At 35.8% G+C, this 17,088-nt stretch overlaps 1 protein-coding gene across 5 annotated transcripts in view; it reads left to right on the forward strand.

Annotated features, from left to right (window-relative positions):
• LOC132995653 (nuclear GTPase SLIP-GC-like) overlaps positions 1-16,412 on the forward strand; it is a 28,423-nt gene extending 12,011 nt beyond the window's left edge. Inside the window, exons 2-25 of one of the 5 annotated variants that reach the window (XM_061065731.1) lie at positions 4,698-4,810; positions 4,951-4,974; positions 5,130-5,159; positions 5,383-5,413; positions 5,555-5,638; positions 6,216-6,309; positions 8,284-8,500; positions 8,646-8,870; positions 9,612-9,818; positions 9,985-10,160; positions 10,393-10,486; positions 10,571-10,658; positions 10,764-10,885; positions 12,863-13,036; positions 13,135-13,292; positions 13,482-13,608; positions 13,884-13,992; positions 14,085-14,215; positions 14,582-14,663; positions 15,399-15,480; positions 15,581-15,627; positions 15,750-15,821; positions 15,862-15,918; positions 16,047-16,412. In XM_061065731.1, coding sequence (XP_060921714.1) covers positions 4,698-4,810; positions 4,951-4,974; positions 5,130-5,159; positions 5,383-5,413; positions 5,555-5,638; positions 6,216-6,309; positions 8,284-8,500; positions 8,646-8,870; positions 9,612-9,818; positions 9,985-10,160; positions 10,393-10,486; positions 10,571-10,658; positions 10,764-10,885; positions 12,863-13,036; positions 13,135-13,292; positions 13,482-13,608; positions 13,884-13,992; positions 14,085-14,215; positions 14,582-14,663; positions 15,399-15,480; positions 15,581-15,627; positions 15,750-15,821; positions 15,862-15,918; positions 16,047-16,096 — 2,594 coding nt within the window. In that variant the 3' untranslated portion in view covers positions 16,097-16,412. Of the gene's footprint in view, positions 1-4,697; positions 4,811-4,950; positions 4,975-5,129; positions 5,160-5,382; positions 5,414-5,554; positions 5,639-6,215; positions 6,310-8,283; positions 8,501-8,645; positions 8,871-9,611; positions 9,819-9,984; positions 10,161-10,392; positions 10,487-10,570; positions 10,659-10,763; positions 10,886-12,862; positions 13,037-13,134; positions 13,293-13,481; positions 13,609-13,883; positions 13,993-14,084; positions 14,216-14,581; positions 14,664-15,398; positions 15,481-15,580; positions 15,628-15,732; positions 15,822-15,861 lie in introns of all 5 variants that reach the window. The other 4 variants (XM_061065730.1, XM_061065732.1, XM_061065734.1 and 1 more) reach the window with 4 other exon arrangements.
• Positions 16,413-17,088: the final 676 nt, after the last annotated feature.

The following is a 17,088-nucleotide window of genomic DNA, read 5'->3' on the forward strand; positions in this document are numbered from 1 at the left end:
TTTTCAGTGCTTAAAGTTTAACATTTTGTTTCTTAGATGTCAAAGAGGAGCTTTTGATGGTGACAAAATACTATCAAGAACTGAAGAAAAATCAAGATGAAGGAACATCAACAGTCAGGTAAAACATTTTTTTAAAGTAGATAATGCTCTGATTTTAAACTGTAAGAAATCGCTTCACTTATTTTTATAACAGTTGCTAACAATGCTTCTATTCACACTAGTGCTGATCAACCCGGCCCGTCATCTGCACAGGTAAGTTTAAGTAAAAGTGATGATTAAAAGTTAACATTCTGGTAGACAATGAAATGGTAATATGAAAGTTATCAGTAGAATATCACAACCTTTGTGTTTAACTGTCTTGTGGATATTTCAGGTTTACCTGATGCAGAGAAACAGCTGAGGCCTGTTTAACCACTGAGGATCCCACAGGGAACATTGAAAAGTCAAATGAGGCTTCTGGATTTGGTCTCAACCTTTTCTTCAGGTTGTTATTTCTGCTCTCTTTGAGTCGTGTGTTGACATGTTTGATGAGTTTGTTTGATGTGAGTTTCATACATACAGATGTTATATTTGTGATAGGACAGTTTTCCTTGGAATTACTTGTGGACCTCAGGCCTGAAATTGTGATCAGTGGTGGTGGTGGGGGGGGGGGGGGGTATTCTTACTAGGGATGTTGTGATTTTCATGTAAACAGTTTCTACTATTATTACAGTCAGACACCAACTTCTTTACTTCCTATTCTTCGTTTCTTGTGGGTGATTTTATTTTATGAGTTAAGAAGTGGATGCGTTGATTTACGCACTGCAGTTTTACTGATTATAACAGTGTCTTATTAAATCTTGAACATTAATCAGAGAATTAGGTGTTAGTTTGATTTGACTTAGATTTTCGGCTTTGTAAGGGCTGACCTTGATGGTTTCTAATGAATAAAGACAAAGCAGATGTTTGCTGCAAAATAAAGTTTTAGAAGTGTGGTAAAGGAAATAGAAGAATTTTATTAACAGACCAACTTTTCTGGCTTTTCTGTACAATGATTTCGTTTTTTTATTTTCACTGATTATAAATGCATTATGGCACATCATGCAATAAAACTTATATACAAATAAATGTTGTTGCCTTATTGAAAAAAAAAAAAAAGTGCTGCAACTGCCCAAATGATTTCCATTAAAAACCCAACTTAACAACACAAACCCAGAAAACAAAACAAAACGGAAAATCTGCTGCATATCTAGTCATCACAGCAGAAGCAATCCAGGCCTGTAACAGCGCTAAATGTAACAGCTATCCTTTTATGGATAATTTTCTTTTGATTGACAGACAGTATTGGTAAAGTAACCCCTGAGGCTATAGCTGTGTTTGTCTGTTGTTATCACTGTTTGTTTGGCACAAAACATTGTTTTTAAATTTCTTTGATGCCACAGTCTTTTTGTCATGTCAGGATTTTGTCATGACACAGCACGTGAACAATTGATGTGTGCGTGTTCGCTGACTTTTGTCTGTTGGTTGTGCCATCGGTCCCAGGGGGTAAGGGGTGGGGTAGCGTTGTGTTTGTCATAGCCCGGCTGTTTCCTACGCCTGCAGATCTCAAAACTTTCTCTTTTAATTATGTTCTTTGTGACAAACATTTCACTCATATGCAGTTCAACGTGGTGTCCCCTATGAATTGAATCAGTGAAACAAAGGTTAAAGTCAGCTCACACACAAACCTACAGCAGTAAAACACCCTGCGTGTAGAAGGTGGCTCACATTATATGCCTTACTCTTATAGCATGAGTTTGACTTTTGGGTGTGTACTATAGTTAGTAAACTGCTGTTGATACCTAGAACAAGGAATATATTAGTACTCACACACAAATGTGAAGTATTACAATTTTTTCCATTGATTGATGAATCATTTTCTATGCAAGTCAGAGTGGCTATTACCCTTTGCTTTATCTTATGATGACATTCTTTGTTCTATACAATTGATGGGACCAGCCATGTGCTGGACAGACTCAGGCCTGTAGCCCCATACAGGAGCCTGATCTTAGTACTTTGGAAGGATAATGAACAAAGGCCCTGCAAAAAAACAGATTCCCAGCATTTCCCTGGAGCACCTCACACCTAGGTGTGATGCAATGGGGGAACCTGGACAAAATTCCCTTATTGGCGCAGATCGGGGGGATGACAGCAGGGAGTCCCGCACTATACAAGCTGTGGTCTCCCATTGGTCCTCGTTTCATGTGCCTGACTTCCTAAATCCGAGGACACGTCCGTCTCTCATGACCTGGCCTTGCTGCATCCAAGGACGTCCGTATCCTCCCTGCTTTTACGCCACGTTTTCGAAGAGTTTTGGCGCGCAGTCAGGAAATAGCTGGTGGAGCATTTAATTGGATTATTTGTTTATAATTCCCTGATTCCAAGGGAGTGCCCCATTATTAATTCAGATGAATACTTTTGTTAATTTACGTTCAAAATGAATTAATCAGAATTATTAATTTAATGGCCCCCAACATAATTGGTGCCTGTGTGTGAGATCTTCAATAACCCCAACACAGTAGTTGTGTTGCCTGTCTTACCACACATCAACTGAGGCAGAAACTGATGCTCTGCCTTTGTGGACATAAAGGTGTGGTCATTAACAGCACATAAGTCTGGTACAGCAATTAAAGACGTTCATATAGAACCTGTTTATGAGTGACATTTAAAGATCAACTGAGGACAAGTGAATAACTTAACTGCACAACCCTTTTAAACCTTTAATTAAACTCAATTATAAGAGCACTCCAGAACAAAAAACTTTAGGCCTGAGTCACCAAGTTTACAGGTTTATCCGGTTTTTGGAGATTGGAAGATTAACTTTATAGTCTCACCGATAGAAAGATTTGTCTTGGGCTCTTCAACCATGCTGCAGCCATAAAAGACATCAGTCAAAAAGAATTTACATTAAACATAAAACAATGAAAATGATTGTATAATGTCCAGAAAAAAACAAGATTTTAAATTACATCAGGTTTTTAAAATACCAGACACCAGTTCAGCCTTTAACCGAAGTGCTCCAGGCCTGTAGAACTGTTTATTTAACAGAGCGAGTAAGAGAGAACTAGGTACAGAGAGTTTTGTTTAGATAGGGAAGTTGTATCGTTGAAAGACTAGAATAACATCAATATTATAGAAACGGATATTAAAGTGAGTCTGACTGGGATTTTGACATCAGGGACGACACATCTGAGTGGGTTCCGTGTTTAATTATTTCTAAAATGTTCTATGAGAAATGAAAAGATGAATATAAGTTGATTAAAAAATGTTTAATCAACTTGCAGCATGTGATTGTGAAAAAGAGGAAGTGAAAGTGCCGATGGCATGAAGGCGGAGCAGACACAGAGGGCTTGTGAACTTAAAGAACCTTGAATGAAACATCGCTTTCATTTACAAGAAGAGGAACATTGGTCATGATTTAAGTATCAGGTCACGTAATCTGTTATGCATTTGCAAAGACTGAGGTGATGGAGGTTTAATGACTGCTTGAGATTGTTTTTTTTGTTTTTTTTACTTCATCATCTGGGAGATTTTTGACTTTTCCCATTTTAGCTTTCATCATTGTCAACAAAGTACTCCAAAGGAATTGTAAGTAAAGCAGTGTTACATAAGATAAGAAAGGAATAGAGATGTAACTAGTTTTACTAACTCTGTTTGATTGAACTTATTATCTTTGATTTTATTTTGTATTGTACTATATGTTTCTGCATAACTTAAAAAGGTTCTTCATAATCAGTTTCAGTAAGAGCTTCTGGTTATCTATTTTAAATAGCTAAATCGTTTTTTCTTGACTTATTACACGACATCTCCTCCATAATGTAAAGGTATAGATTGTATGTGAATAAGCTTGGTTGTTAAACTTGAGTAAATTAATATTTCCTGAGAAAAAGAGTTAATTTTCAGCACTTTTACAACTGAAACAACTATGGAGGGATGTTTTGTTGTGCCATTTAAGACGTCACCATGAGGTGCTTTTGAAAAAGTAGTAGATAGGCTTCATGGAAAACGCTCAGTGAAAACGGGGCTTTAGAGCTGTTGTGACTGTGATCTAAGAAGTGTTGAAACAGCATAATACCTGCATTAGTTACTGATTTACAGATGATAGCACTACAAATACAAATGTGCATTTTGTTAATGAGTCAGGGACAGTAAGTCAAAATGGTTATTTGAGGTGGAAGCAAGCGGCAACCTCTGATGCATTAAAATGGTGTTATAATCTATGGGTGGAACCTATGACCTGATGGATGTTTCCCAAATACTTGCTGGGGACCTTTCCTTGCACCTGCTATTATCTGTTCATAACTCCTTATCTTTGTCTAATTACATTTAATTCATAAAAACTTCTGCAATATGTGAAGTTATAACAATAGATTTAAATATTATTATGTGATTAACTTACAGTTGTTGTTTCCCGTCATGGGTGATTTTGTTAAAACAAAATTAACTGAATGGCGTCTCAGCGATTGGATTGTAAATTTTCAAGGTGAAGTATTACCATTCTTTTTGATTGTCACAGGCAATTTCCCACCAATACGGAAACATTCAATCGTATGCTATTAGAAACAGAAAAGGTGCTGTAATATGGCTCTACAATGCCAACTTGACATCATTTCAAAATTTTAAACAATGGTTTGGTTTTGCTTGACAAAGATTATTCTGAATTGTTTTCCTAATAACAGATCAAGGTATTGATGAGGAAAGTTTTTACCTTCTTGATAAAGATGACATCAAAGACTTGATCACGAAAGTTGGACCAAGGGCAAAATTCAAGAAGAGACTCAAGTCTCTGAAGGTAATACTCCTCAATGTCTTAGGTTTAATACATTCTCACGTGTAGAATGACTATCAATTATTAGTAATTGTATAATGAAAGAATGACTAAAATAGCATTTACTGGAATCTCTCAAATTCATCTTTTCCATTTGACATTAGGGGGAGAAAAATGCAACAAATCAGGTCATTCATTAATTTTCTTCTCCTTTGAGTGCAGTGCATTCTCTTTCATTTAGTGTTGTGTATATTTATTACAGTCATGCCAAAATTATTTCAAATGTCTGCTAAAATGTTGGCTGGCTTTGTTCTGAGAGTGATGCTTTTCTTGACGTCAACAGGAACATGAAGAAACTGCTGATTCTGCTCAGGTGAGGATAAAATACATTTTCCAGGGATACTGTTATTATACTTGTACCTCTTTTAATCATCAATGTGCAATAGAATTACTGATGTGTCCTGAGAAAAATCACCATCATATTTGACTGAAGAATTGACTGAATCAATGGTTGACTCCACTTGGAGGTTTAGTCACACTCATCATAGCTTGGTTGATATCTGTTTCAATGAGTCTAATACATATTTCATCTTTAGGTTTTGGCCAACAGTAACACAAGAGATAAAGGTAAGGTCTAAAGTATCTTATGTAGGATTTATGCTGATCTGTTTTTGTAGTAATAATGTCTTGTTCTGACAAATCATCTATTTGTATGTTTTAATATTGTAAGAGGCAAAAAGCTGTTTTTGATTTTTAATGAAAAATAAGGAAAAAGAAAGTCTGAGCCTCAGGGGGAGTCCAGCGGATGTCTATCACCAACTAAGAAACGACGACGGGACTCCACATATTCAGGTATTTATGTTACGCTGAGAACAATTACAACCAACAGAACAAAGCATTCACCAGCATACATGTATTGTGTCATGACTTCATATTACACCTTAGGTGTCTCTTAGCAACATGCCATAGAGACGATATCAATGCTTCCATTACTTCATAAATCTAACGTGGACTTAAACTTCGGGCCTCTCACTTGGCCTGAGCAGCTCACAGGGCAGCACAAGTGTCTATAGTAGTTTCTGCCAAATGAAGTTTGTATTTTCATGCCCAGCACTCACACTGTTTGACTAACAAATGTACATGCACAAACCTGAATAACAAGACTAACATGGGCATGTTAGTCTATAAACAAGGTGTGGTCAGGCACAGTGTTGGGGCTTTTCTATGGATGCCAAATAATTCTGTACCATGCAGTACACATGTTTACTGCTGTTTTTTTTCACTGTAATGGCTTATTTTTTCAACACCTGCGGTTGCTGCTTTGATGATACTCTAAATTATCCTTAATTGACATTTAAGAGAAAGGCTTTTGTTTAACATGGTACCTAATTAATACACTTGTTTCTTTGTCTTTTCTTTTCTCCAACAGAAAAAGTCATGCTGTCTGAAGTGAGAAACATCATGGAATGTGTTCATGACAAAATACTACACAGAGAAAAAACAAAGCTCAATGCTTTTCTAGAGTAAGAAAACAGATATTACATATTTGCTTATGGGTCCAAAAGAGATTTGTGACTATTTGATTTGTGACAAAAAGAAATAATACAGGTCCAGGCACTCAGGATGGTTCATATACCAACAAGACAATGACCCCAAGCATACTTCAAAGCTGTGCAGAGACTATTTGACAAAGAAAAGGGAATCTGGAGTAGTGGAACTGATGGACTGGCTAGGTCAAAGTCCGGCTATTTAGTAGATTCAAAGATTGTTCCCACAAACGTTTCATCTAAAGCAAGTTTGTGGGAACAGCTAGAAGCTATTTGGAACTCAATAACAAAAGAGACAAGCAGTAATCAAGGCCAAAGGAGGCCATACTAAATATGAAGTTTTTTGGTTATTATTTGTAAAAAAGGACTATTTAGTTGTTTCAATTTATTTGACAAATAAACAACAGCATTATTGGTTTTCAACAAGTTTTTGAAAGATTTAATATATAATATATATATATATAATATAAGAAAATAGTATATATACACATATATATATATATATATATATATATATATATATATACTTCCATTTCTGCTGAAAAGCTGCAAGTTGTGAGACCATTCTTTGTTCCCTGAAAAAAGCCTTTTGGAGAACTCTGACATTTACACAATCTTGACATATTTGTTCACCTATACTTTTTCTTTAACCTCTTTCCTGAGTTTACCTCTTACCTTTGTTCAATTTCAGCTCATTCACTGGACTTTAACTGCTCCAATTGCAATAACAGTGAAAGAATGGGTCTGTTCTAAAAGTTTGAACCATTAGTTTATATATCTCAGAGTTTCCCACAGAATGACACAATACCTGGGCGGTGGAGTTGTACAAGTATTTATATATACACACACCAATTAATATATGGGGGGTGGGGGGCATTTGTGTACTAAACTCTACATTGAAGCAATATGCTCTTTAATCCATAAATGATTGACTCACTCTATGATGTAATAAAATGATTACACTATTAGGAGAAAATTATTTTGCCTGCTTCATGTAATAACTTATGATGTTTTGGGCCCAGCATCTTGTCACATTATCAACCAGTTATTACAATTTAGGGTTTTATTACATTTTCTGTAACATTTTGGATCGTTGTTCCATTTCGGATTCTTACAAGCCCAGAACAAGGTATTTCATATAAATAAAGTTATTATTATTATTATTTATTGCATCTTCTAGAGCTACAGTCTATCCTTTAACAACTGAATTAATTGTGCTTTTTATATTCTCCTGTTCAGACTATTCTCATATCTGCATTTTACAATGACGTGTGCCTTTGACAAGTGAAAAAAAAGATTCACTATTGACTTGACTAATTTTGTAAATGGCCTTCCTTGTTGACAAATAAGATTAAGATTTATTTTTTCGGCTTTTTGTGCCTTTGATGGAGAGATAGGACAGTGGATAGAGTTGGAAATCAGGGAGAGAGAGAGAGAGTGGGGAATGACATGCGGGAAAGGAGCCACAGGTGGGATACGAACCCGGGCCGCCCGCTTGAAGGACCATAGCCTCCATATATGGGGCGCGCGCACTAACCACTTTTCTGAAGTTTTGTGAAGTAAAACAAAATCAATAACTTATTTCCCTTAGATGGTAAACATCTGTCTTTGACTTCCTGCATGAAATTGACATTTTAGCAAGATTTCAAGTTCGACCATTCACATGTGGCAGCTGTGGCTCAGTGGTAGTGTTGGTCGTCTCTTAACAAGGTCATAGTTTTGATTTCTAGCTCCTGCAGTTGTATGTCGAAGCATCCTTGGGCAAGAAACTAAACCCCTGCATCAACTTCAATGAATGTGTGTGAATAGGATTAGTAAATGTATATGGTACTCCGTTATGATTTAATGAATAATAAAAGGATTTAATGAGAAGGATTAAAGCTTAACACTTGACACCTTTATTGTAATATTTTTCATATGAATTAACGGATTTGAACTGTTGTACAACAGGGAAAGAATCTGTGATTTGGAGACAGAAAAAAGGGAGCTGGTTGGTGTCTTTGGAAGAACAGGGGCTGGAAAAAGCTCTCTAATAAATGCTGTCGTCGGAGAGAAGGATCTCTTGCCCTCAGGAAGTGTCAGTGCTTGTACAACAGTCATCATTAAGGTGGAGGCTAACAAGCAGAACCAGAACTATGAGGCAGAGATTGAATTCATCACAAAAGAGGTAAAATAAGATGAACATAAAAATGTATCCTTTAATCCCTAGTCTTTAAAAAGGATGTTGAATGCATTGCTTCATCCATTTACAGTATTTGATTCTATACAATTAAAACTCAACTTAGTTAAAGGATAATTATTTTCTTTTTTAGGAATTGAAGCAGGAGTTGTGGTACTTGTCAACATTCATCCTGAATGATGAAGACTGCAAAGATGAAGATGCCGATGATTACAATGACGCTGTTGAAATGCTGTCAGCGCTGTATGGAGAAGAACGGAGAAAAAACCCTTCTGTGGAACATCTCATGAACGACAAACATTTCAGAGAAATCCCAGAATTTATTGTTTCTAAGAAGAAAACCTTGACCTGTGGATCAGTAAGAAAGAGAATAAATCTACAGTATCATTTATATTTGAATTTGAATTTATGTATGTAATGGGGACAATGCAATTTAACAGTTTCAATACATACATGAAACTGATGTGCTGCATAAAGAGTATATTGCTCATTTCCAACGTGTGTCCCTAATTGGGCCTTTGGGTAAACAAACAGAGTAAAAATGTACAACATTCGATTACATAAAACCCCATAACACTATATGAGGATACATTAAAATACATGTACAACATGACAGTACAAAATGCTATAAACCGGTTTAAGATACAATTTAAAAGTGGGTACAGCTCTGGTTTGCTTTCAGCCAGCATTTCACCTTTTTTGTAAAAGATTTTAAGTCTGACAATTTTAATTCAGGTATACAAGTACATATCCAAAAATGACTTAACAGAAAGCTATCTTGTTTTGAAATGTATATCATTTCCATCTCAGACATAAAGCGATGTCTGCAATTTACATACTTCCTGGTCGTTCAAGTTTGGTTTAATTTTGGGGTAGTTTAGAAAATGTTATAGTAAATTCAGTACCTAAAAATGGATTTAAAGAGAGAATGGACTTGATCCTCAATGTCTGCAGCTTTATATCAAATGTTCCCTTAACAGCAAAGTCCTGTCATGTTACCTTCTTAGATGGTCTGTGTAACTGCTTGTCAAAAATCAGGCTGTTGTACTCTTCATGCGGCATTTGAATGAAATCCTTAATCTTATTTTTCTTTTGTCAGGCTAAAGAGCTGTCTGCAGAACTTGTCAAATACACAAGAAGCAGCTCAAAGTACGGAATGGCTAAAGGCATAAAGAAATGGTTTTGGCCCGTGGTGAAGTGTGTGACAATCAGGGTGCCAAATAATGACCTTCTTCAGAATGTCACACTTGTGGATCTACCTGGAAATGGGGACCGCAACAAGGGAAGAGATAAAATGTGGAAAGGGGTAAATCATTTAAATGCATCACTTTGTTAATCTTGTCTTAAGTTTAACATTATTTTATTACAAAACACTGATATTGACTCTATTGAAATACATTGCTGTATTAAATGCGTAACCTTTCTTTGATATTGACTGACATTCACGATTAACTTGGATTTCATCCTTGTAGGTGGTTCAAAGCTGTTCCACTGTGTGGATCGTGACGGACATTAACAGAGCAGCATCAGAGAAAGAGCCATGGGAGATTCTGAAAAGTGCCAGCAGCCTTATTGGAAATGGTGGCCAATGTCAGCACATTCACTTCATCTGCACCAAGTCTGATGTTATCGAAGATTCTGATGATTCGTAAGTGATTTCTTTTTTTTTTTTTTACAATAGATTTAAAGGTGTGGTCATGGTCTACTGCAACATATTTATTATATATATTTAAACTATGTATACTTTGTTCATATGTTATTTTTTAAACTTTTATCCTGAGAGGAAAGAAAACCATGTCATATTAAAGATGTTGGAGATTGAATTTTCAGGGCTTCAGATAATGTATGAGGTTCAGCTTAATACTGATCTCTTGTTACAGTTCAGTAGCTGGTGTTCGTGCTGCCATATTTAAGAGGAACATGCGAGCCAAGGAGGAAGTGAGGAGAGAATTCAGGAAACTAAAGGGGGTTCAGGTGAGTTTTGAAATTTCAGAAAATCTAAAATGAAGATGTCTTTTCAATGCAATACCACCCTAAATGTATTCATTATTTTTGCAGACACATTTCAGTGATGACTGTTTCAAAGTGTTCACAGTGAGCTCCAAAGAGTTCCTTAAGAAAAAAAGGCTAGGACCAGATGAAACTGGTAGGTGAAGTCCATGCATAACTTTGTGAATAAAAGAAAATCTGTTACATGTGAGAAGTTTCTCTGGATGTAATTATGTAAGCTTATATTGTATGTTTTTTATAGAAGTCCCCAAACTTCAGGAGTTTCTGTATGAACTGAATGACTTTCACTCAGTCACACTGAAGTATGTGTCAGGAGCGTATGGGATTCTTTCTCTTATTCAAGGGGCCAGCTGTGGAGAAGTGGTAAGATCAAATAACACTTTAACTGCATTTAGGTTTAGTTTAGTTTTGTCAGCCAGTAATCACAATCTGAGCCAAAAAGGTACCTTAAAATCCAGTATTGGGACCACTCTAAATATTTTTGAAATTGTGTATGTTTCTTATCCCTATATAAACTCCTCAAAAAAAGTTTTCTAAACTATCCAAAACTAACCTAAATGAAAATAAATTGTAGGTTCAACACCAGTTTTTACCTGCAATAATATAAGTCTGATTGATTGGCCTTTTAACTGAAGATACAATATTTGAACTAACATGCTGACTTCTGCATCAATTTTCTCCAGCACCACTTCTCTCTCCTCTGCTGCAGCAGCAGAACTACAGAATGCTATCAAGCACATGGCTAACAAACACATATTTGAAAAGTTGTACACCCATAAAAATATAATATTTTACATATAACCCAAAAAAGTTTACTTAATTGAAGAGATTATGTGTTCAGTAGTGACCATTTTAAAGTTACACACTGATTTTTAAACATTGGACTACACTTATTTCAAACTAATGGGATATAGCTGCTTAATATGCAGCCGTGAGGGACAAGGATGCAGTGTCACTTCCTGGGTGTGGCTTTAAGTGTTGAAGGTTACATGAAAACTTCATCTAAAAATTTCACCACGTCATATATACCAATGTGATAGATATCCCAGTGTAAAATATTGAGGCATGCACCGTCAGTACCGTGAGTGCTGCCCTCAACATCACACACAGCATGCGACATGACGCATTTAAAAATTTGCCCCCATTCATTGTGTAATGTAAAGCTGTGATTAGGAACATAGTGACGCTGACGAGGCTGGCACCACCACTTCACATATTTTCTCCGTCATGAGGTCATGATGGTGCATTCAAAGCATATGGTGGTAAACAGCTCAGTAAATACAGCTTTTGGAGTGCTGGTTTGGAAAAAGAATCTTCAATTAAAGACAACAAGTGAGCAGAGCAGGTGGGCAGCACGACTCAAGGGACGAGGGTCTTTACAACACAACTTTCACCGTAGGCTAAGAGCTCAAATACCATACTGTGGCTTGTAGGAGTGTAAACTCCACAAAGCCAAAACAGATGGTACTAAAAGAGCAACACAGGAGAACACAAATTGCACATTGTAGACTTGGTTAAAGTTATTTTTTTCTAAAATATCGAGATTGGAGTTGTACATTTACAAGAATAAAGTTGTAAATTTATGATAGTAAATCTGTAAACCAATTTAAATTAGGCTATGGTGAAAAGTTTTATTCTGAAAGGATGCATCAAGTCTTAAAATTCCAACAAAAAGGTAGAGGACCCAATTGCAGTCTAACAAAAATAAATAAAACAAAAAGGCAGAATAAAAACTTTATTAAATGTCCAAAGAAAATCCACAAAAGGCAAAACAAATCACAATGAGAAAAACTGGAACAAAGGCAGGTTGCACAAAGCACAGACACATAGATAGGTTAGACGCCTGACAATGAACTGACAACAAGAGGAAAGGAACTTTGAGACTAAATACACAGGGGTAATCAAACACAGGTGAGACTAACAACACAGGTGAAGACAATCAGGGCAATCAAGATGGAGGGAAACCAGATAAAAGGAAAGAAGAAAACTACAGAAGCCACTGATGAACAGTCTATGGTGGCTTCATAAGACAACATAGGCTGTGATTAGACAAATGCAATGCCATGTCACACCAAACATAGTCTTTGAAGTATTGAGTCTGTGATGATATTTGTATGGTCTTTATTTTACATTTTAGTTTTACTTTCTTTAAGAGTCATTTGTTGCTTGTACCATAAATAACTTTAAGTTCAGATCGGGTCACATCTGGATGCAACTTCACACGTGGTTTAAAGCCAGATATCCGTCTATTTTTAAAAAACTTTGACACATTATTTTATGCCTAACATACAGTATAGAGTTGTATTGTTTTAACATTAAATGTTTTCTATTTGGTTTCAGGCTGGCGTAAAAGCTAATGTGTGCAAAGACCTTGAAGAAAACTTGAAATGTGCATTAGATAAAGTCTTTGAGCCCATGATAAAGTCCTATAGGGCTTTTAACAAGTGCCTCATGGAGGGTGTTGAAAAATCCAATAGTTCAAGGGAAAGTGACTTGAAGTCCTTCTTATATCCCGTATGTATTAGAATATTTTATTCCTTTATCCAAACCATCGATTTTTCACTTGATATTCAAAAGTTAATCATTTATGGAAATGTTTGTTTTTGTTTCAGAAAAGAATGAAAGGAAGTGCTTTATACGGGAGATTGAAGTGCATAGTCGCAAACAATGGCGTCTACAAACCAAAAAAAGGGAAACAACAAAACCTAAATGAGCGATTAGCTTCAAAGCTGATGGAGAGCATTGATGAGGAATTTAGAAAGACTTTCCCGTAAGAACATACTAAATGAGGAAAAGATAATACCTCTTCAAATGGCAATTATAATAATAATATAATAATGTGTGCAATTGTTATTTAAAGTAATTAAACTAATTTAATATAAGTATCTAAATAAAATTTCTAAATTTGAACTTTGTCAATGTTTGATCAATGAAAGATTTACTTGTTAACATGTTTCAGAAATGAATCAAAATGTGAACCATTCAACGGGGCCATCAGTTCCTTTTCACTCGTCACAGGGACTCTGGTTGAAAAGTACAAAAAGTACAAAGGTGTGCAGCTGCAACTGGAATTTCTCAGGACAGAGGTAAGAGATGGTGATGGTACCATCTTATCCAACAGTTTTGTTTTAAGTTGTTTGTCAAAGTGAAGGAGACTCAAGAACGAGGTGAAAAAATCAATTGAAACACGTTTGTGATTAACGTACTTAATGAAGAAAAAACATTTAAGAAAGAAACCAAATAAAAGATCTTTTTTTTTTGCTATTATTGTTGATATTCATTTCTTATGTAGAACACCATCAATAAGGTACATGTTAGCAATGCAGATATACATGTTTTTGTTTTTAATCTTCTGTGGTAGGAAGAAAAAATTAAGGCAAAACTCGACAAAACCATCCGGGAGCGAAAGAAAGAAATCTACAGCAGCCTGACGACTTCAATCGAGGAAAACATGCAGAAGTGCTATGAAGGTAGGACAAAAGATGTTGGCATATGAAACCTGACACTGAATCAAATACATGTAATTAATGTGCATTTAAAAACATTTTCTGATTCACTGTAGATGCACAACAATGTAAAGGCAAAGGCTCCTTGAATGCCATGAGGGACATCATTGAGCAGCATGTTCGTGCCAAGGTCGACATGTTCGAGGAGTCTAAAACTGTGATGATGTTAAATGTGGCAGAACTAGTGGTTTGTAATGGTTCATAATTCAACATACATGACCTTATATGATTGTTATATAGTAAAACATGTTGTGTTGCACATCTCAATCTTTGTGTATGATTCTATATAATTATTCACATCAAGGCTTTTCTTCATTGAAATAGAATGTACATCATTCTCAAGATAGTTTTTGTGACTGCGGTTTTACAAAAAAGAAACTTTTATAAAAAAAATGAAAACAAACACACAAAAGCTTTTTTTCTATTTAAGACTTTTCTGCTTTCTGAGCAGCCCAGAAAAAACACACATTTAAACTGTTAATGTATCATCCAGTAAATCCTAAACAAAAGTGTGCTGGTTAACACAGTGTTAAATATTTTAAATCTTATTTAGGAGGTCATCCAGAAGATACTGATGGAAACACTTCTGAGGTCAATGAACCTATCACTCAATACAGATGATCAATCAGTTCCAGGTAAAGTGAATGTTAACAAGTAAATTTGTTTACAGACAAAACACCAGTGAAGCGATTACAACTTTGCATGTCAAAGTGGTTTGATTCTGATTAAATGCTTGATAGATGTAAACTATGAAGTTGGAAGAACTAATCAAAACTGTTTTTATTTGGGTTTAAGAAATATTGCACAAGTAATCCTACTTTATGTGGATATATCCTGTCATTTTTATAGCACTGATGATAACTGGTGAGAGGAAGTTACAGGAACATTATGCAGATTAGAGTGTGCTCTTGAACAACATAGTTAAAGCAACAAGATGTCACTTTTCCACCTTTAAACAGAAGTGTCAAAGGTCGATTTAATAGCAGAATAACTTTCAACAGGGAGAAAGACGTCTCTGCCCCGACCGCCTGTTTTCTGCAGTATGTAACTTTGGCAGTTGGCCAAGGTCACCTCATGAAGAGTGTGTACGGCTTTTTGGAGACTAGTTCACACAAAAGCCTTCAGTTACTGTATAAATAGAAACCAGTTAGCCGTCTCTGTGCGGTTATGCAAATTCAAATAGTCTAGAAAGGGTTAGGAGTAACATGGGTGACAGCACTGTGTCTTACCACAGTGCAGTTTCACTCAGGGACCTTCTGTGGGTGCCAAAGTGCACCAAACTGAAATATTGTTGCTTTAACACAGAAAGTGCACACCAAAGTACAAAGACATTTTCTTCCGAGGTTGAAGTTTAAGTTTTTGTGTTTTAGATGTCAAAGAGGAGCTTGAGACCGTGACAAAAAAATACAAAGCACTGAAGAAAAACACACATGAAGGAACATCACCAGTCAGGTAAAAACTTTGTTTTTAAAGTAGATAATGATTTTAAACTGTAAGAAATCACTTCACTTATTTTTATAACAGTTGCTAACAATGCTTCTATTCACACTAGTGCTGATCAACCCGGCCCGTCATCTGCACAGGTAAGTTTAAGTAAAAGTGATGATTAAAAGTTAACATTCTGGTAGACAATGAAATGGTAATATGAAAGTTATCAGTAGAATATCACAACCTTTGTGTTTAACTGTCTTGTGGATATTTCAGGTTTACCTGATGCAGAGAAACAGCTGAGGCCTGTTTAACCACTGAGGATCCCACAGGGAACATTGAAAAGTCAAATGAGGCTTCTGGATATCAATCAATCAATCAATCAATCAATCAATCAATCAATCAATCAATCAATCAATCAATCAAGCTTTATTCATATAGCATCTTTCATACAAATTCAAAGTGCTTTACAGCGACTGAAAAACAAGAATAAACATAAAATAGTGACAAAACAGGGTAGAAATAAAAATGGATTTAGGAGTAGAGAAGTAGAGACTAATGCACACCAATAGGAATAAAAGAAAGTTAAGTTAAAACTGAAAAGATTAACAAAAATATAGTTGAGATAATAAGAGGGTAAAGATTGCCTTAAAGACAATTAAAATAATTTTAAAATGAATATGAAACCTCACAGGTAGCCTGTGTAAAGATTTTAAAATTGGTGTGCTCTCCTTCGGGTCTTTGTTAGCACTCGTGCTGCCGCGTTTTGAATTAACTGCAGCTGATTTACTTTATTCTTTGGTAGACCAGAAATGAGAGCATTACTTCTAGTTATGAAATCAGTATTGCTCAGAGAGAGAAACTGCCTCACTTTGGAAATGTTCTTTAAATGATAAAATGCTGTTTTTGTGATGGAGTGTACATGTGGCTTTAAATTAAAATCAGAATCAAATAAAACACCTAGATTTCTTGCTGCTTGGCTTGGGTTAAGTGCATTTACTGAAGAAGCCAGTTTGTCTCTCTGAGCCTTTGAACCAATAAAAAGTGCTTCTGTTTTGTCCTGGTTGAGCTGTAAAAAGTTGTGAGACATCCAAGCTTTAATATCTAAAATACAGTTAAAAAGAGAGACAATTGGCCCAGTGTCATCAGGAGACATGTCCACATAGAGATCAGCTGCCTCAGGGTAGCACATACACAGTAATTTACTATGGCATGTATGTCTTCAGATACAGAATGAAAAATAGTTTTAAAAAGGCAGGTGTGAATGGGATCAAGTGACCATGTGGAGGGTGTCAGTTCTGTTACTATATTCCTCAGTGTGTTAGCATCAACCAGGTCAGAACAGTCATACCTACCATCACAATGTGCATGTTTTTCTGGCAGATACCAGAACAAATATTTATTATTTTCTCCCTGAAGTAGCCAGCAAACTTTTGACATTTAGAACCTGGAAGCTGAGCACTGTGATTAACTGTGGGATTGAAAAGTGAATCAATGGTACTGATTTAGTCTCAACCTTTTTGTCAGGTTGTTATTTCTGCTCTCTTTGAGTGGTGTGTTTAGATGTTTGTTGTGAGTTTCATACATACAGATGTCATATTAGTGACAGTTTTCCTTTTGATTAATCGTGGG

Source organism: Labrus mixtus, chromosome 20, assembly GCF_963584025.1.
Source record: "Labrus mixtus chromosome 20, fLabMix1.1, whole genome shotgun sequence".
Classification (NCBI taxonomy): domain Eukaryota; kingdom Metazoa; phylum Chordata; class Actinopteri; order Labriformes; family Labridae; genus Labrus; species Labrus mixtus.